This window comes from Hyperoodon ampullatus (genome assembly GCF_949752795.1).
Source record: "Hyperoodon ampullatus genome assembly, chromosome: 17".
Classification (NCBI taxonomy): Eukaryota; Metazoa; Chordata; class Mammalia; order Artiodactyla; family Ziphiidae; genus Hyperoodon; species Hyperoodon ampullatus.
In genome coordinates, this window is record NC_136930.1 from 50471675 (window position 1) to 50489064 (window position 17390).

Here is a 17390-nt window from a genome sequence, read left to right on the forward strand (position 1 = left end):
ACATTTGGCAAATAAAAAAAAGTAATTGTAAAAATCCAGAAAGGATAAATTTCATGATGTATTTCAGAGGCAGATTGGGTATGTGAGTGTATTATTAATCAGATATCTCAAATAATAAAAAAAAGAGGAAGAAAATCCTAAAAGTAAACTAACAAGACTCTATACAAAGTTTATGTACTCTGTTTACAGTCAGATCTTATCTGAAACATCTCCCCTCATTTTTTAGTTTACTGAAGCTCATCCCTAGGAGATTCTTCAGGAAAGACGCATGGAAAAACTCATCTTCTTACATCTTTCATGTTTGTAACTTATCCGTCTATAGTCTTTATATTTGAAGGACAATTTGACTTTTTATACATCCTTTGCTATTAAATACATTTACCTAAGTATTAAGCATATTGTTCCTTTTTTTGTTTTTTTGTGGTTTTTTTTAGGATAAAATATTGCTGTCAACAAGTTTCATGCCATCCTGATTTTCTTTCTCTAATAAGTGACTTTCACTTTTTGTGTGGTTGCCCAAAGGAACTTTTTCTTTATCTTTAAAATCCAATAGTTTCACTATGATAATGTTTTGTTGATATTCTTGGGTCGGTCTTCCCAAATACACTACAGACCTTTTTAATATTTGGATTCAGTCTTCTTTTAATTTGAGAAAAGTTGCTTTTAGAATTATGATTTTGAAATTTTTTTGCTTGATTCCTTAAGTTTTCTTTATCAGGTCTCCAACTATAAGTTTATTGGATCTCCTTTCGCACTTCCTTTTATCATTCATTTTTTTTTCAAATCCTTCTGTCATTTTCTGTTATTCTCTTCTTTTTTTTCTGGTAATAATTTTTTTATGGAGTTAATTCTTTTTTTTTCTGTTCTCTGCATTTAAATAAGATAGTTTTTCTGGGCTGTTAGGAGGTGTTTTTTACCATCTTAGGGGAGTCAGAGATAGAACAGCATAACTTTCCCAGCTTGACCTTTATGTGTTTCCTCTTCTTTGCTACAGAGAACTCAAATATGACCTCTCTATGTATCCAGTGTTTCTTAGAACTAGGTCAGGTTCAGAATGATTTTTCTGGCTGCAGGCCTCTCTGTTCTACCCCTATGGTCTACAGATCTTGAATTTTGAGGTGGTGTTCTCAGTTTTAAATGTTACATTTTGTTGTTGTTGTTTTTTCTTCTGGGATTTTCTGCCTCTGGGCATCACTACCTCCCACTCTCCCCTTCTCCCCTTATCTGAACCATCTCTCCCTCTTAACCCCAGTGTTTCTGCCCTGTTAAATTTGGTTTCAGTTTCTGTAGTTTTCTTTCAGTGTGAGGTTTTTTTCCTTTTGGAAGAGGGTGTTTGCTGGATAATTCAGAGATTTTGAGGTCTTAGACTATTAGATTTGTTTAATGTCACGTTTGCATGCAGTTTTTTATACTTTGATTTGAAGCCTATGAGACTGTCCTAGTTTTGCAAGCCATTTGCAGATGCATCAGTTCATACTTTTTTTACTTTGGTGGCTTATAGAGTAGTAGGTTGCCCTCTTTTACATCCTGTAGTGCCTACCACACAGCTGTTGAGCTTTTGTAGGTCCTGCTACTGTTGGTGGTATAACAACCTTCTAGGGTTTTGAAGGATTGCCTGCAATATAGTTTTTTTTGAAAGATGTCTTTGTTGGGTTTGTTTCCTCTTATTTTGGTCTTGGTTTTGGTGCTATTTGTTTCTTTGTTTTTGTACTCCTGGTTGGGGAGACTAAATCAATTCAGTGCCCTGTGATCACACCATTTAGTCACTTTTGTATAGTTTTATTATATATAATAGAGAATGTTGGTTCTGTTGGCATATTGCAAGTCAGAATATTTATAAATATTAGCTAGGCTGTGCTTCTTCAAATGGAGTTTGAGATGGCTCAAGGGGTTCCACACAGAGTAGGCTTGGGGGTTGGGGGTTGCGAGGGAGGGAGGGGTAGTTTGTGATTTAAAAATAAGACTTGGATAATATGAAAATAATAGTATGCAAACTACATCATTGTTTTTAAGATATTTTTGAGAAACAGCTAGCAGCTCAGAGAGTGCTTTTTTTGACATGGCATGACTGTATTTCTAAAATCAATTTTTATTAAATTATAACATACATAGAAAAATGAACCCAAGTCACAAAGATACATTCCAATGAATTATACAAGTAAATGTATCCAGGTCAATAAATAGAAACATTACAGCACACCAAAACCTTCCTGGTACCTTCTTTCAAATTCTACTCCTTGTATTCCCCTCAAAAGTACAAATTTATAATCCCATAGTTTTGGCCTTTTTTTTGAACTTTATAGAATCATACAGTATGTATTTATTTTTGTCTGGCCTGTTTCATGATATAATTATGAGTTTTACCTTTGTTTAAGTCTGTAGTTCATTCATTTTCATTGTACTGTAGTCTATTATATGAACATACTATTATTTATTCAGTTTTTTAAAAATTTATTTTATTTACTTATTTATATTTGGCTGTGTTGCGTCTTTGTCGCTGCTCACGAGCTCTCTCTAATTGTGGCGAGCAGGGGCTACTCTTCTTTGCAGTGCGTGGGCTTCTCATTGTGGTGGCTTTTCTTGTTGTGGAGCACGGGCTCCAGGCACACGGGCTTCAGTAGTTGCAGCACGCACACTCAGTAGTTGTGGCTCGCGGGCTTTAGAGCACAGGCTCAGTAGTTGTGGCGCATGGGCTTAGTTGCTCCGCGGCATGTGGGATCTTCCCGGACCGGGGCTCGATCCCGTGTCCCCTGCATTGGCAGGTGGATTCTCAACCACTTTACGACCAGGGAAGCCCCTTTATTCAGTTGTTGATAGGCGTTTGGATTATTTCCTGTTTGGGGCTATTATGAATAATACTACACTGATATTGCTGTACAAGTCTCTTGGTGTATATGTACATGTACTTCTTAGGGGTGTATAGCTTTGAGTGGAAATACTGGGTCATAGGATGTACATATATCTAACTGAAGTAGATAAAGCTGGTTTTCCAGATTGCTTGTTTATAGTCCCACCAGCAGTGTTTGAGAGTTCTCATAGTTCCACATTTTCACCAACACGTCCTGTCAGTTTTTGTAATTATAGTCATTCTGGTGTATGTGTAGTGGTATCTTCATGGTTTTATTTTGTATCTCCCTGATGACCAGTGAGGTTGAACACTTTTTCATATGTTTATTGGCTGTTTGGATATCTTCTTTCATGAAGTCTGTATGTTTTTCATTGGTTTATGACTTTTTATTTTGTTTTTTCATTTTTTGATTATGGGCCCTATGTTCATTATATGTGTAGCAGATCTTTTTGACTCCTTAGTTGCAATCACTCTCAAATGATTTTGATGAAGAAAGTTTTGAAGATTATCTTCACCGTAATTGTTCATTTCCTTTATGGTTTGTACTTTTATGTCTGCTTAAGAAATCATTTGCTACTGATGGTCATAAAGATAATCTTGTGTGTCTTTGGAGTTTTTTTTCCTTCTACTTTTCATATTTAGATCCACAATCCATTTGGAACTGATTTTTATGTATTATGTGAAAATAATTTTTCCCCCCTGCGTAGCTTTCCAGTGTTTCTATCTCTGTTTTCTGTCATGAGTCCCATTCTGTGGAAGCTGCTACCTTATAATAGTTGAGAGAGAACATAGATGCTTGAGCCGTATCGTCTGGCTTCCAAGTTTGGTTCTGACATGTGGCCATGGACAAATTACATACCATCTCTGGGCCTAGCTTTTCATTTGCAAGATGGACGTAATAAAAGTTTTCTGAGTATTAAAGGAGTTGATACATATTTTTTACCATATCACAGTAATACACATTATATTGTGTTTACTAATTGCATGCTGTAAGTTCACTTTATTATGTCTGCTATTTTTATTGCAATTACGATAGCACTAACGACAATAACAGTTATAATAGCAAACAGAAAATTTAGTATAAGGTAGGTACTTTTCCTGTTTTACAAATGAGGAAATTAAGGCATGAAAGATTAAATAATTTTCTCCAAGGTGATATAACTGGTTATTGACAGGAGCGGTTTTCAAACCTAGGCAGCCTGACTCCAAGTTTGATGCTCTTAATGGCCACAATATACTGCCTTTATAAAGAGATGTCAGGTATAAATGTTTCTAAAACTGTATTTATAGTTTCCAACTCCCTTCTTAGTTATTTTCTCATGTGAACAAGTGATATCCTTCCCTCACTTGTTTCCCTTTTCATTTCAGACCCAAAGCTCTCCATAGTAACTAAATTTAGAGTTTCATTTTGTTTGTTTGTTTGTTTTTCCTCTTTTTCACTGTCTCTTCAGTAATGCAAGACCAGGCAAGCATGCCCTTCCCTGACATATGAGATGCACTTTACCATTAGACATGAATCCATCATTTCGATATTTTAAGTCATTGTTCATATATCCAAACCCTATTTGTTAGTAATATTTTCCCTCCCTCCCATTCTCTTTAAACAGATTTTTTTAAATGGTCTTATTAGATCCATTCTCTTTTCATAGACTTATTTTGTAAAGTCTCAGTGTTTTGGGAAAGAGCTCTGAGAATATCATCTGTGCTCTTCAGTCTTTGACTTTGGCACCATAAACTCCATAGTACCCAGTGATGTTTTACACATCTTTCCTGAAGGTATGATTTGCCTTTTCTTGACTCTAAGGGAAAGGGTAGTATAAGGAATTTTGGTAAGTTTCTGTCATCTTGGATACCACTCCAAAAAGATAACATCTCTCAGTTGATAATGTCAGGTTTCTGTATAGCAGCCTAAAATACCTCTCAATTAGGAATCACCCATCATGCAAAATTTATTTTTGCCTCTAGACACTAGTAACATTTTTTTTGTTTGTTTTTGTTTGGCTGCGCTGAGCGGCATGCAGGATCTTAGTTCCCTAACCAGGGATCGAACCTGTGCCGCCTGCAATAGAAGCACAGAGTCTTAACCACTGGACCACCAGGGAAGTCCCAGTAACGGATTTTAAATAAAATCTTTTGGTGCTTTTGAAATTTTCATCTCTATGCTTTTTCTACAGAAGTTGGTGGTTTTCTTCATGTGAATCAGATTTCATAAATATTTGTATCTATTGCCTTTTGCTAACATAGTGGTTTAAAATAACGACTTATTTGCTTATGAATCTGTAGGTATCATGTACGCTTGAGCTCAGTTGAGTAATTCTACAGGTCTATAGTGGACTTATTTTTTTTCTACTCTATGCTAGTGGTTGATGGCCTCACTTAAATGTCTGATGGTTGGCTGTCTGTCAGCTGGGGGTGCTGGGCCTTGTATTTCCCATTTGGCAAGCTAACTTGGACTTATTCACATGATGGTTTCAGTGTTCCAGGAGCAGCAAACAGGCAAACTCCAGTGCCCAAGGGTGTTTTGAGCCTCTGGTTGTGTCACATATGGCTAATATTCCATTGAGCAAAACAAGTCACATGGTGAACCCAGATACAGGGGATATAATATTTCACCTTTCAATTGGAAGAGAAATATGTGGTCATTTGGCAATTTATTACACTTTTGTATAACTCCATAGTTCCATCCTTCTGTTTTTGTTTATTTTGCCTTTTTCTTTTTATCCACTTTATTGAGGTATAGTTTACATACAATAACATGCACACATTTTAAGTGTACAGTTGAGTTTTGACAAATGTATACTCTTCTCTCACCACTACCCCATTCAAGACATACAGTTTCCATCACCCCAGAAAGGTCCCCTCTGCCACTTTGTAGTCAGCCCCATTCCACACTGCAGACTAGCACTGATTTGATTTTCATCACTATAAATTAGTTTTGCCTGTACTAAAACTTTATATATAAATGAGATCGTAGCTTATGTACTCTTTTGTGCATTGCTTCTTTCACTCAGCATGTTTCTGAGATTCATCAATCCACTTCTCCATTTTATTTATCTTATTACTTTGTCCCCCCATATTATTTTCCACAAACTGTGTAAATTTGTGAATTTTAACTCAGTTAAAATAACTTATGTGATAACTTACTCCAGTTATCACAATGGGTAAATCATTGACCTTTGAATTTAATAAGCAATTTTTTATTATTTGAGTGGTTTTCTGGTTAGTTTTCTTTAAGATCCATCAGGAAATTATGAAAAAAGTTTACTTTAAGCAAAATCTGTATGAAAAATAAAAATGCAGAATTTGTGATTAATGTGGAAAAGTATAATTTTCAGAGACATTTTAGTAATATCTGGGATCTAATTGAGAACTTTATGATATGTCTAGGCATATAAACAAGTATAAAGTATATAATAAGTATTCCTTATTGTAATGTTTTTCTAGGCATTTAAAAATTAGAGAAAATGAGATTTTAAGAACTGCTTTCTGTCTTTGTTTCTACTTAATGAAACAAAATATGGCTACTACTTGCTCTTCAATTAGGTAATTGGTTTAGCATGTTCAGTAGAGGCAGGCAAGTTTGATTAATGCTCATGAAAAACTTTAATGTCAACCTACTCACAGTAATTTTCCAGATAAATGCTTCTTTGGTACTCTGTTAAATTCGTCTGTGCTAGTGATCCATATGTTATTTGTGATTACAGAGGTGATTCTGTTACTGTCCTTTTGGGAAATAGAAAATTAAATCATGATTTGAGGGAAAAATAGGATTCCGGCTTAATCAGTTAAATTGCCATATAATTCTAGAATAGACAAAATAATTGCATGTCAGGTAAAATTTGAAGTGATAGATTTATATTTCCAACTTTCTTTTTATTTGTTCTGACACAAGTTAGTTTGGTTTATTCTAAATTGCACTGGTTGTCAGTAGTGTTGATACACAATCTTAGGTGGTTTTCTAAAATTAGCTAATTTTAAAAATCACAAATTTTGTATTTATTATTACTTTTATTACATTTAAATACAAATCAAGAAAAATGCTATATTTTAAAATACTATGACTTCAGTGATACACAAATTTTTCATTTTTATTTTCCATTTAAAAAATTAGGTATCCTATTTTGTACCCCTTCCCCCAACCCATCAAAAGCTTTTTCTTAGAATTAGACCTTTAAGTATCTGATTAGGACAATTCCTGTTTACTTTGGGTAGGCAGTGGTAAAAGAAAAGGCTTTCTGTTCTTGGTAAGTCCTTGTGAAAGTGACTCTATCAACTGGGTAATAGGAGTAATAAGCTCACTCCACATCCTTTACTCACCAAGGGAAATTATGAAAGGGCAGAGTTTTAAATGTGGTGTTGCTATTGCCATATTTTAAAATTATGGCCTGTATATTCAGCATTTGAATTCCTTAAGTTAATAATGTCTTATGAAAGGCAAAGTGATCTTGATTCTTACAAGAAGCTTCTTCTCTTTCCCTGGCATTTCCTCTAGAAATCCCCTTTAGTTACTCTGTCAAATCAAGATTCAACCACAGAAGCTAATGGTTTAGGAAATAGGAGAATCATAATGTTAAGCTGCAGCCAGAGAGGTCAGAGGCAGGTTACCAATTCCTGAAGTCTATTGCTTCTAGGATGTTACCTGTGCTTGATCACTTAATCTTTCTCAACAGGTCACAAGAAGTTTGCCAAATTAAGTTAATTACAAAAGAGAAGGAACACATCATAAATCAAGTACTAAGTACCTAAGACAGCATTGGTATTTGAAGGAAAGAACAGTCACTTGAAAGTATACTGAGTGCTTAGATGTTAACTTGAAAATACTGTATGTTGCTAATAGAAAATGTTAATACTTTAACCAGGGGAAAAACAGGTTATTACCTGTTTTTATAATAAGGTTATAATAAACCTTCCCCTTCCTTTACAAGGAATACATACTTATCTAGTAAATCTGTTGTGTTAACTCAAACTGATAAATGATGGGAATTGTCAGTCTAGTTAGAAAACTCATTTTGAAATCAGCATGGGGTATTGAACAGTGTTTTCCCCACTTATCATGCACTATATTGAATTTAATATGCATGAATTTGCTTTTAAATGTACAAAGATAGTATTGAATGACTATGTTTTGTTTTTATTGTAAAATCCAATCCCAATTTGGTATTATAAAATAAATTATGACTTAATAAACTAAAAATGCATATTTTAAAACATTTAATATAACAAAGAGTTTTATTTGATAGGTTTTTGCTGCAGAAACATGATATTATCTAGTCAACTAATAAATCTGGGAAATTTTAAAAAATTGCAGCCCATTATAAGTAGTTTTAGAGAATTCTTGCAACCCTAAAATGTTTGATAAAACTTCATTACGTTTGTATTTTACCTTTGTTTGAAATTGTAAAAAGTTGATTAGAGGCCACACAAGTAGACCACATTCCTACATAAATATAAGCTAAATTTCATTTCTAAATTATGCTTTTTATTTCATAATGCTTTTCTGGTCTGAAGAGGGAGTACAGTTTGAAACTCATATTAATGTTTTTATAGGTTATCATACTACTTAAACATTTAAACTGGCCAATTTCACACGGAAATTTTTACATACGTCAGTTGAAGATGAAACCTTAATGAAAATGTCCTTAAAACCCAAATTTTGTTTTTTATTGAAGAAAAAGAACATATCTGATTTCATGCTAGTGATAAAATAGATAATGTTAACTCTCTAACAATTTGAAAGTAAGACTGTGATTTTGAACCTGCCACTGAAATTGAGCCTAATTGCATTTTCTAAAAATTAGTTTGCAGGTCGAAGTAAGAAGGAAACTAAATACTCTCTCAAGGCAGTCGAAGACATGCTGGAAACACTGCAGATCACCCAGTCTTAAGGTTTCAAAAACTCTTTCACATTACATTTCACAACTGTAAAATTGAGCTCACTGGTTTGTGACTTATTTACTAGATGCCCAGTGCTACTTATATACTGATTTTCTGCTAAGAAGGCAGTTGTAAAGAATGTGTTTATATAAACCTAAAAATGCCATTTACTGCTAAGCAGGAAGATGGGGAAAGCCCATGGAAGAGAGATTTGACAAGATTCTTACTGATTATACATCATTCTTTCCATATCATACATATATAACTGCTTTTAAATCACAATCTGATATAGAAATAACCTTGTTAAATAAACTGATGATTTATTAAACTTGCATATGGAAATTCTAGATTCTTTTTATTATACTCAAATAGTGAGTGACTATATTGTTTTAGAACTCAATTTCTAGTTAACTCCTTTTTATTTGTGATAGGAAATACATAGCATATATAGGTGACAGAAGCAAAATGCTGGCAAATTATTTTCATTCTTTTTATAGCATCAGGTTGGGTTTCGCTGTGTATTCCAGTGGGCTATTATTTTATATGCTGTAATGTTATTCTGATAAATCTTGATTAAAATATATCATTCTCCAAAGTTCAGCACTATCCTTTTATAAAATTTTGTTTCGCTGTGGGACATAACTGAGATTTTTTTAACCTATAAAATGGTTTAAGGTTCATGTATGTTATGATATTCAAATTTAACCCTTATGAAAGTTATATTTATCCAACTTTCAACTCTATGTAAAAGGCATAATTTTTAGAGAGCATAGATAATAGGGATGAAAGGGGTTTCAGTGGCTTGGTTATTTTTACTTTAGGTAAAAATAAGAATATCTAAACTATCTTTAGAAGCAAAATTTTTACAATTCTAATATCTCATTACTCCTCAGTAATAATAATTAGAATTTCTTCTTTTTTTCTCTTTTCATAGTGAACAACCATTACACTACCTTTAGCAGTATTTTGCATGTTTCGCAATAGAATAGAAGGAACTTTGAGAGTTAACCACTTTATTCAGACACAGTTTTTAAAATAGGCAGTTGTTCATTCAGGGCAAATATTGTTAGTATTAGTTTGTAATTTATATACATAACTTATATATTACATATAGAAATACATATATATATGAAATATATATATGTATATATATATTAATTAATTTTAACACATATATAAATTTTAATTAATTTTAATACATATATAAATTTTAATTAATTAATTACCAACATAATACAGAGACTCCAGCATGCTTCTTATTGCTTTATTTGCACAAATTGGAGATCATGGAAGAATTGACAACCTGGAAATCTTAAGGAAGAAAACTATTGTCAGTATCAGCTTTTTAACCTATTGAGTTATTCTGTTAGTAAGTTATTCTCCACATCTAGTCTTTCATTTTGCAGTTTTTTTCATTTTATTTTGCCCTGAGTAATGGGCAGATGTGAAATAACTCTTCCCATATGAAGATAATTCTTATAAATTAATAATTGTTATCACAAGATACACTGTTTTTGCCCATGAATTTAGTGACCATTTTCAACATAATCAGACATTTCAGATTTGTTTGCTATAAAGAAAATAGTGCCCACGTATTATTCCACTACCTTTCTTCCCTTTAATCTCCTCCCATGAGTCACTAGAGTAGTGTTTACTTTAGCAATATTTGTGTAATAAGTAATTTACTGTCCCTTATAACTGTCAGCCTTTAGTTTTACTTTATTTTTTTCTAATTTTAATACCTCCTTGCCAGGAATTTTTTATTTATTAAGTACATTGTTAATGTGTAATAATTTATAAACTTCAATTATATATAGTGGTAATCTCATTGTGGCAGACAGTTGCCCACCCAACTGCTTTTACCTCCTTCTTCCTTGTTAACAGTATCCTATATTGTTCAGATAGGAGCACAGATCCCTGTTATTCCAGGAGGTTTGGATCTTACCCTCAGCCCCAAGGGAAGTATCATGATTGATCTGAAAGAGAAGTGGTTTCATTCCATATGGTCCGTGATATGCCAAAGCAGAACTTCTTTCATTGAAGGAAATATTCCATATTTGTGCTACCTGATGTGGTAGCCACTAGCTGTATGTGGCTATTAAGTACTTGAAATGTAGCCAGGACAACTGAGAAATTGAATTTTTTATTTAATTTTAATAGCTGCATGTGACTCATGGCCACCATATTTGAAAGTGCAAATATCCAAAATCTGGGCATGTGGCCTAATTAGGGCTAATTAAATGAACAGATGCTGTGGGGAAGGGCCTTTCTTTCAAATTAAAAAGTCAAAGTTTTGTGAGCTGAGGCTTTTTGCCTCTTCTGGCCATGAATGCCAACAACAAGCCTGGAGGTATAATAGCCATCTTACAAGCATGAAATAGCAAATATGAGAATTAAAGCTGTATTTCAGAGATGGTTCCGTAGAAAGATTACTGGGAGCCTGGGTCCCTGATTGGTTGAACACCTGAACCAACAAGAGCAATTGCCAGCTTCTGCACTAACTACATGAGAAAAATAAACTCTTGATTGTTAAGCCATTGTTTTTATTTTTTGTTACTTTAGCCATATATGTTTCTGACTAATATATCCATTATTCAGCTTTTTTTTTTAAGATGCAAAACTCTTAGACATGCTAGGGATGCTATTTTAGAATTAATGATTTAAAATTAAGTAGATAATTACATGTAACAAAAGAAGTAGTATCTTGTTCCAACTCAGCATCTACTATTTAAGCCAGCAGAGGTGAGAAAAAGGCATATTTAGAATGTCTTTAATCATGAGGATAATGTTGACTTGGGAACAGAGGAGGATGTAGAAAAAATTGAAATGGAAAATCAATGTTTCAATATGCTGGAAGCATACAATTTTTATTATCAAATATTTAGAAGAATTTTTTTCTTTAATGCTATAATCCCTTTATTCTCAAAGTAACTTATTTAAATTCAAAGAACTATAGTAGGAGTGTAGGAGGGACTTTAGAGAGATTTAGTTGTTCTGCATTTTAGGATGAGGAAGTGAGGTTCTGAGAAATTAAGCTCTTCTGTGACAGAGCAGGTAATTGGACCAGGATGTCAGGCGTTCCCAAGTCAGTGCTCCTTCTAGCATATTCTAAGGCATATGTCTAGTCTCTGATATGTTGTTCCTTGACAAAAATGAGAGCCAGATATATCTAAGTGACATTGCTTGTTAGCAGAGCAAGGACTAGAATTCAGATTTTCTGGCCTGTAAAAGAATTTTTTAATGGAATAATGAAGTCAGAATTTCATTTTTAATTAAATTGAATTTAAACAGAATTACCCATTAAAGAGGTTACTTCAGGGCTTCCCTGGTGGCGCAGTGGTTGAGAGTCCGCCTGCCAATGCAGGGGACACGGGTTCGTGCCCCAGTCCAGGAAGATCCCACGTGCCGCGGAGCGGCTAGGCCCGTGAGCCGTGGCCGCTGAGCCTGCGCGTCCGGAGCCTGTGCTCCGCAACGGGAGAGGCCACAGCAGTGAGAGGCCTGCGTACCACAAAAAAAAAAAAAAAAAAAAAAAAAGAGGTTACTTCATTTATAGTTAATGTGAGAAGTATTTCAAACTATTTAGAACTATTTCAAACCTCTTTCACTTTGAACCTCTAATTTATCCTATCTCTCTTCTCATTCTTGGCAAGTAACCTCTTTTATAGGCTGAATTGTGTCTTCCCCAAAATTTCATATTTGAAGTTCTAACCCCTGGTGCCTCTGAATGTGACTTTATTTGGAGATTTAGTCTTTAAAGTGGTCATTAAGTAAAATTAGGTCATATTGGTGAGCCCTAATCCAATATGATTGATATCTTTATAAGGAGAGATTAGGACACAGACATACAGCGGAAGGACCATGAGAAGACGAAGAGAAGATGTCCATCTACAAGACAAGGAGCGTTTCCTCAGAAGAAACCAACCCTGCTGACACCTTGATCTTGGACTTCTGGCCTTTAGAACAGTGATGAAATAAATTTCTGTTGTTTTAAGACACCCAGTCCTCTGTGTACTTTATTAAGGCAGCCCTAGTTAACTAATATAGCTCTCTTACTGTTTCACAGAGAAAAAGAAGTCATGAGATAAACACATACCCAGTATGACATTCTTGTGCCCAAATTCACCTCTTTTCCTCTTAGAGTAAAAGAAATTGTCCCTATCCTTTGCTGAGCTATTTCCCACCACTGTCTTCCTCATTTTTTATGCTTTAGCCATACTTTAACTTCATGAATTTGCCACACTCCCTTCCTGACTTGCCAAAATTTTGTCTTTTCTTCACATTTGTCCTTAAACTATTTTTTCTTCATTATCCCTTCTCTTTTTTATTTCAACTAGATTCTTCCTATTAACATTAAAATATGCTCAGTTTGCTACCACTTTTTTTTTTTTTTTTTTTGCGGTACGCGGGCCTCTCAGTGTTGTGGCCTCTCCCGTTGCGGAGCACAGGCTCCGGACGCGCAGGCTCAGCGGCCATGACTCACGGGCCCAGCCGCTCTGCGGCATGTGGGATCCTCCCGGACCGGGGCACGAACCCGTGTCCCCTGCATCGGCAGGCGGACTCTCAACCACTGCGCCACCAGGGAACCCCCGCTACCACTTTTTAAAACGTCTTCCTTCATTTCCACAGTCCCACTCCAGCCACTACCCATTTTTCTCTTTTTTTACAGCCAAATTTCCTTACTTGTCTAAACTCATGTCTGTTTTCCCATTCTTTAAATTGCTCCAGTCTGGCATTCCCTTCACCCCCTGCATTGTTCCTTTGAAATCGTTTAGTTCCATGTCACCAATCTAATGGACATGTTCAGTCTTTTTTTTTTTTTTTTTTGCGGTACGCAGGCCTCTCACTGTTGTGGTCTCTCCCGTTGCGGAGCACAGCCTCCGGACGTGCAGGCTCAGCGGCCATGGCTCACGGGCCCAGCTGCTCCACGGCATGTGGGATCTTCCCGGACAGGGGCACGAACCCGTGTCCCCTGCATCGGCAGGCAGACTCTCAACCACTGTGCCACCAGGGAAGCCCTGTTCAGTCTTTCAAGTCATGACCATGTTCCATTAATTTTATGCTCTATGATACACCTCAAATCTATCCACTCTTCTCCATTTCTATTGCCACCACCACCCTAGACCAAGCTACCATTACATGACTCCTAGACTACAACAGTGGCTAGAGAGCATCTTCACTACAATTAGAATGTGATAAAACATCACTAATAATGCCTTTTTACCCTCCCCCTCTTTAAAACTCTTCAGTTGTTTCCCATTTGTTGCCTTAAACATGACCTTTGAGGTTCTGTATGCTGTCAGAACCAGGAAGGAAGATTCATATTTTCTTAATTTTAAACTGTCGTCCTCTACTCTTCCCCTTTGTTTCTGAGTTTAGCTACACTTAAGTTCAATGGCCTTGTTATGCTTCCTTCTACAAACTTGGTACTTGTTGTTCCCTCTCTATAAAACAAAGCCTTCCTTGACTCATTTTTCAGAGGTCACACCCCTCTTTTTTTTCCTACTGTATTTTAAAGACAATGTCTTATTTTATTTTTTTTATTTTTATTTTTTTTAATATTTATTTATTTATTTATTTATTGGCTGTGTTGGGTCTTCATTTCTGTGCGAGGGCTTTCTCCAGTTGCGGTGAGCAGGGCCCACTCTTCATCGCGGTGCGCGGGCCTCTCACTGTTGCGGCCTCTCCCGTTGCGGAGCACAGGCTCCAGACGCGCAGGCTCAGTAGTTGTGGCTCACGGGCTTAACCGCTCCGCGGCATGTGGGATTTTCCCAGACCAGGGCTCGAACCCGTGTCCCCTGCATTGGCAGGCAGATTCTTAACCACTGAGCCACCAGGGAAGCCCCAATGTCTTATTTTAAAATATTTTAAGACTCACAAGAAGTTGCAAAAGCAATGCTGTACTGTACTCCCATGTACTGGTAAGCTTCTCCCTATTATCTTATGTAACCTTAGTACATTGTTAAACCAGGAAATTGACATTTCAGCAATACTATTAACTCAGGTACAGACTGTATTCAGATTTCACAATTTTTACATGCCTTTTTTTTTCTTTTCTGTTTATGAAGGGTTACATATGTAGATTCATTTTACCATCACCACAATCAGGATATAGAATGTATATCACAAAGGAACTTCTTGCTGCTTCTTGATAGGTTACATGTTACATCCTCATCTAACTCTAATGCCTGCTGTCCACTGATTTGTTTCTCTATTGCTATAATTTTCTCACTGTAAAAATGTTATATCAGTGGAGTCATACAATTTGTAACCTTTTGAGACTGACTTCTTTAACTCAACATGTTGCCCTTTAGCTCTATTAGTGTTGTATGTGTCAATAATTTGTTCCTTTGTATTGCTAAATAATCCATTGTATAGAGGTATCACAGTCTGGTAATGCATTCACCATGGAAAGACATTTGAGTTGTTTACACAACGAAGTGGGATTTATTCCAGATATGCAAGACTCTTGCTTTAATATTTGAAAATTGGTCAATGTAATTTATCATATTAAGAAGAAAATAAGAAAAAGTACATGATCATGTCAACTGATATGAAAAAAGCATTTGAAAAAATTCAGTACCCATTTATGATGAAAAAAAACAACTCAGCAATAGAAGGAAACTACCTCAATTTGATAAAAAGCATCTACAAAACTTGCACCTAGCATGGTACTCGATGAAAGACTAAATACATTCAGATTGGGAAGAAGACAAGGATATGCACTTACCACATCTGTTTATTATAGTACTTGATGACTTAGCTGGTGCAGTAAGATAAAGGAATAAAAAGCATACAGATTGGAAAGGAAGAAGTAAAACTGTCTCTATTTACAGATAACCTGATGGTCAACATGTAAAATCCCAGGAAATCTCCAAGAACATCTTGAAATAAGTGAGTTTAGCAAGATCACAGAATAATACAAGGTCAACAAAAATTTTATATGCTAGCAATGAAGACATTTTCATTTACAAGTTGCTAAAAAATACAATATTAAGTATAAATTTAAGAAAATCTGTGGGATGTGTTTGCTGAAAACTACAAATGCTAATGAAAGAAGAGCTAAATAAATGGAGAGACATACCATATTCATGGATTGGGAGGCAACATAGTAAAGACATCAATTGTACCCCAAATGATCTGTGGATTTAATACAATTTCTATACTGAAGGATTCTTTGTAGATAGACAGACTTTCTAAAATTTATGTGAAAAGGTAGAGGAACAAGAATAGCATACACAATTTTGAAAATGGAGTTAAAGTTGAAGGAATTAGACTGCAAGATATCAAGACTTACTATGTAGCTACTACAGCAGTCAGGAAAGTATGGTATTGTTACTGATTGTGTGGTTTTGCCAGAGTGATAGACACGTAGAACATGGAACAGAATATAGAGTCCAGAATAGACTCACACCAGTTTGGCAAACTAATTTATTCAGTGGAGGAATTGTGCTGGGACGATTGAATATTCAACAAATGGTGTTGGAACAGTTGGGAATTTATAGCAAAAAACCCCCTAAACCTAGACCTCACACCTTAAAAAAATATTCAGAATGGTCATGGATCTTAATGCATTGTGTAAAACTAAAATTTTTAGGAAAAAAACATGAAGAAACCCCTTTGACCTAGGGTTAGGCCAGAATTCTTCAGGTGACAAGATGTAATCCTTATTTAAAAATATGAATAAATTGAACTCTGTAAAAAATAAAAAAAATTTGTTCTGAGAAAGACCCTGTTAAAGAAGTGGAAAGACAAGCCATGGACAGAAAATACTTGCAAACGTATTCAATAAAGGACTTGTGTCCAGAATATATAAAGAACTTTCAAAATTTAATAGAAAACAATCCAACTAGAAAATAGGCAGAAGACTTGAACAGACATTTCAACAAAGAGGCTGTAGTGGTGGCACGTGAAAAGATGTTCAACGTAATTAGCTATTATTAGGGAAGTGCAAATTGCAGCTATAATGAGATACCACTGAAAACCTATTAGAATGGCTAAAATAAAACATAACTGTGCTGATGATTATGCAAAACAACTTGGAAATGTCAAATGTTTAGCTTCTCTGGAAAACGGTTTTTCATATACTTTTATATTATCACATACCTTTCATTTGAAGCACTTATCATTTTAATCATTTTCAGGTGATCCCCCCCCCACCCGCCGTAGTCTTTAATTACATGAGGTCAGAGACCATATCTGTTTTTGCCCACTATTGTCATTCCAGTTTTTAGCATGAAAGCTACACACACACACACACACACACAGATGTTCATATACTCATCTCCATTTATATATTTGTATTTATTTTTGCACCCAATTGTAACAATCATAATGAGGTATAGAAGGTATGAACTTTGCATTACAGTAGACATAGTAGAAAGCAAGAATAAATCAAGTCTTCTATACTTATTGTTTCTTAGCTTAAAAATATAATTAATAATTAGATCTTGATGCCCAAAGTTAAATTAGAAACATTGCAACAGACCATTTAATCCACAAATGACTGAATTCCAATAAGGTCAGTTGCACCTCTACTATTTAATATAAAAACACAAACATTATAAGAATGCACAATTCATTTTCAAGTCTAAGTCCTGGAAAAATTGCTCTGTCTCAACAAACTGATGCCACCAAAACAAACTTAGAGACATTAATTTGGCAAATAAGT

General features: G+C 35.0%; 1 protein-coding gene across 4 annotated transcripts in view; it reads left to right on the forward strand.

Moving 5' to 3' along the window:
* Nucleotides 1-17390, forward strand: part of EMC2 (ER membrane protein complex subunit 2) — a gene marked incomplete at its 5' end in the record, with an annotated part of 107838 nt that overhangs the window by 35829 nt on the left and 54619 nt on the right. For 2 of the 4 annotated variants that reach the window (XR_013811331.1, XR_013811332.1), the window contains one exon: nucleotides 8647-8734. Coding sequence is in view for 2 of the 4 variants with exons in the window: in XM_079722200.1 (XP_079578326.1) it covers nucleotides 8647-8733 (87 nt within the window). Of the gene's footprint in view, nucleotides 1-226; nucleotides 390-8646; nucleotides 8735-12545; nucleotides 12718-17390 lie in introns of those variants that run through there. The other 2 variants (XM_079722200.1, XM_079722201.1) reach the window with 2 other exon arrangements.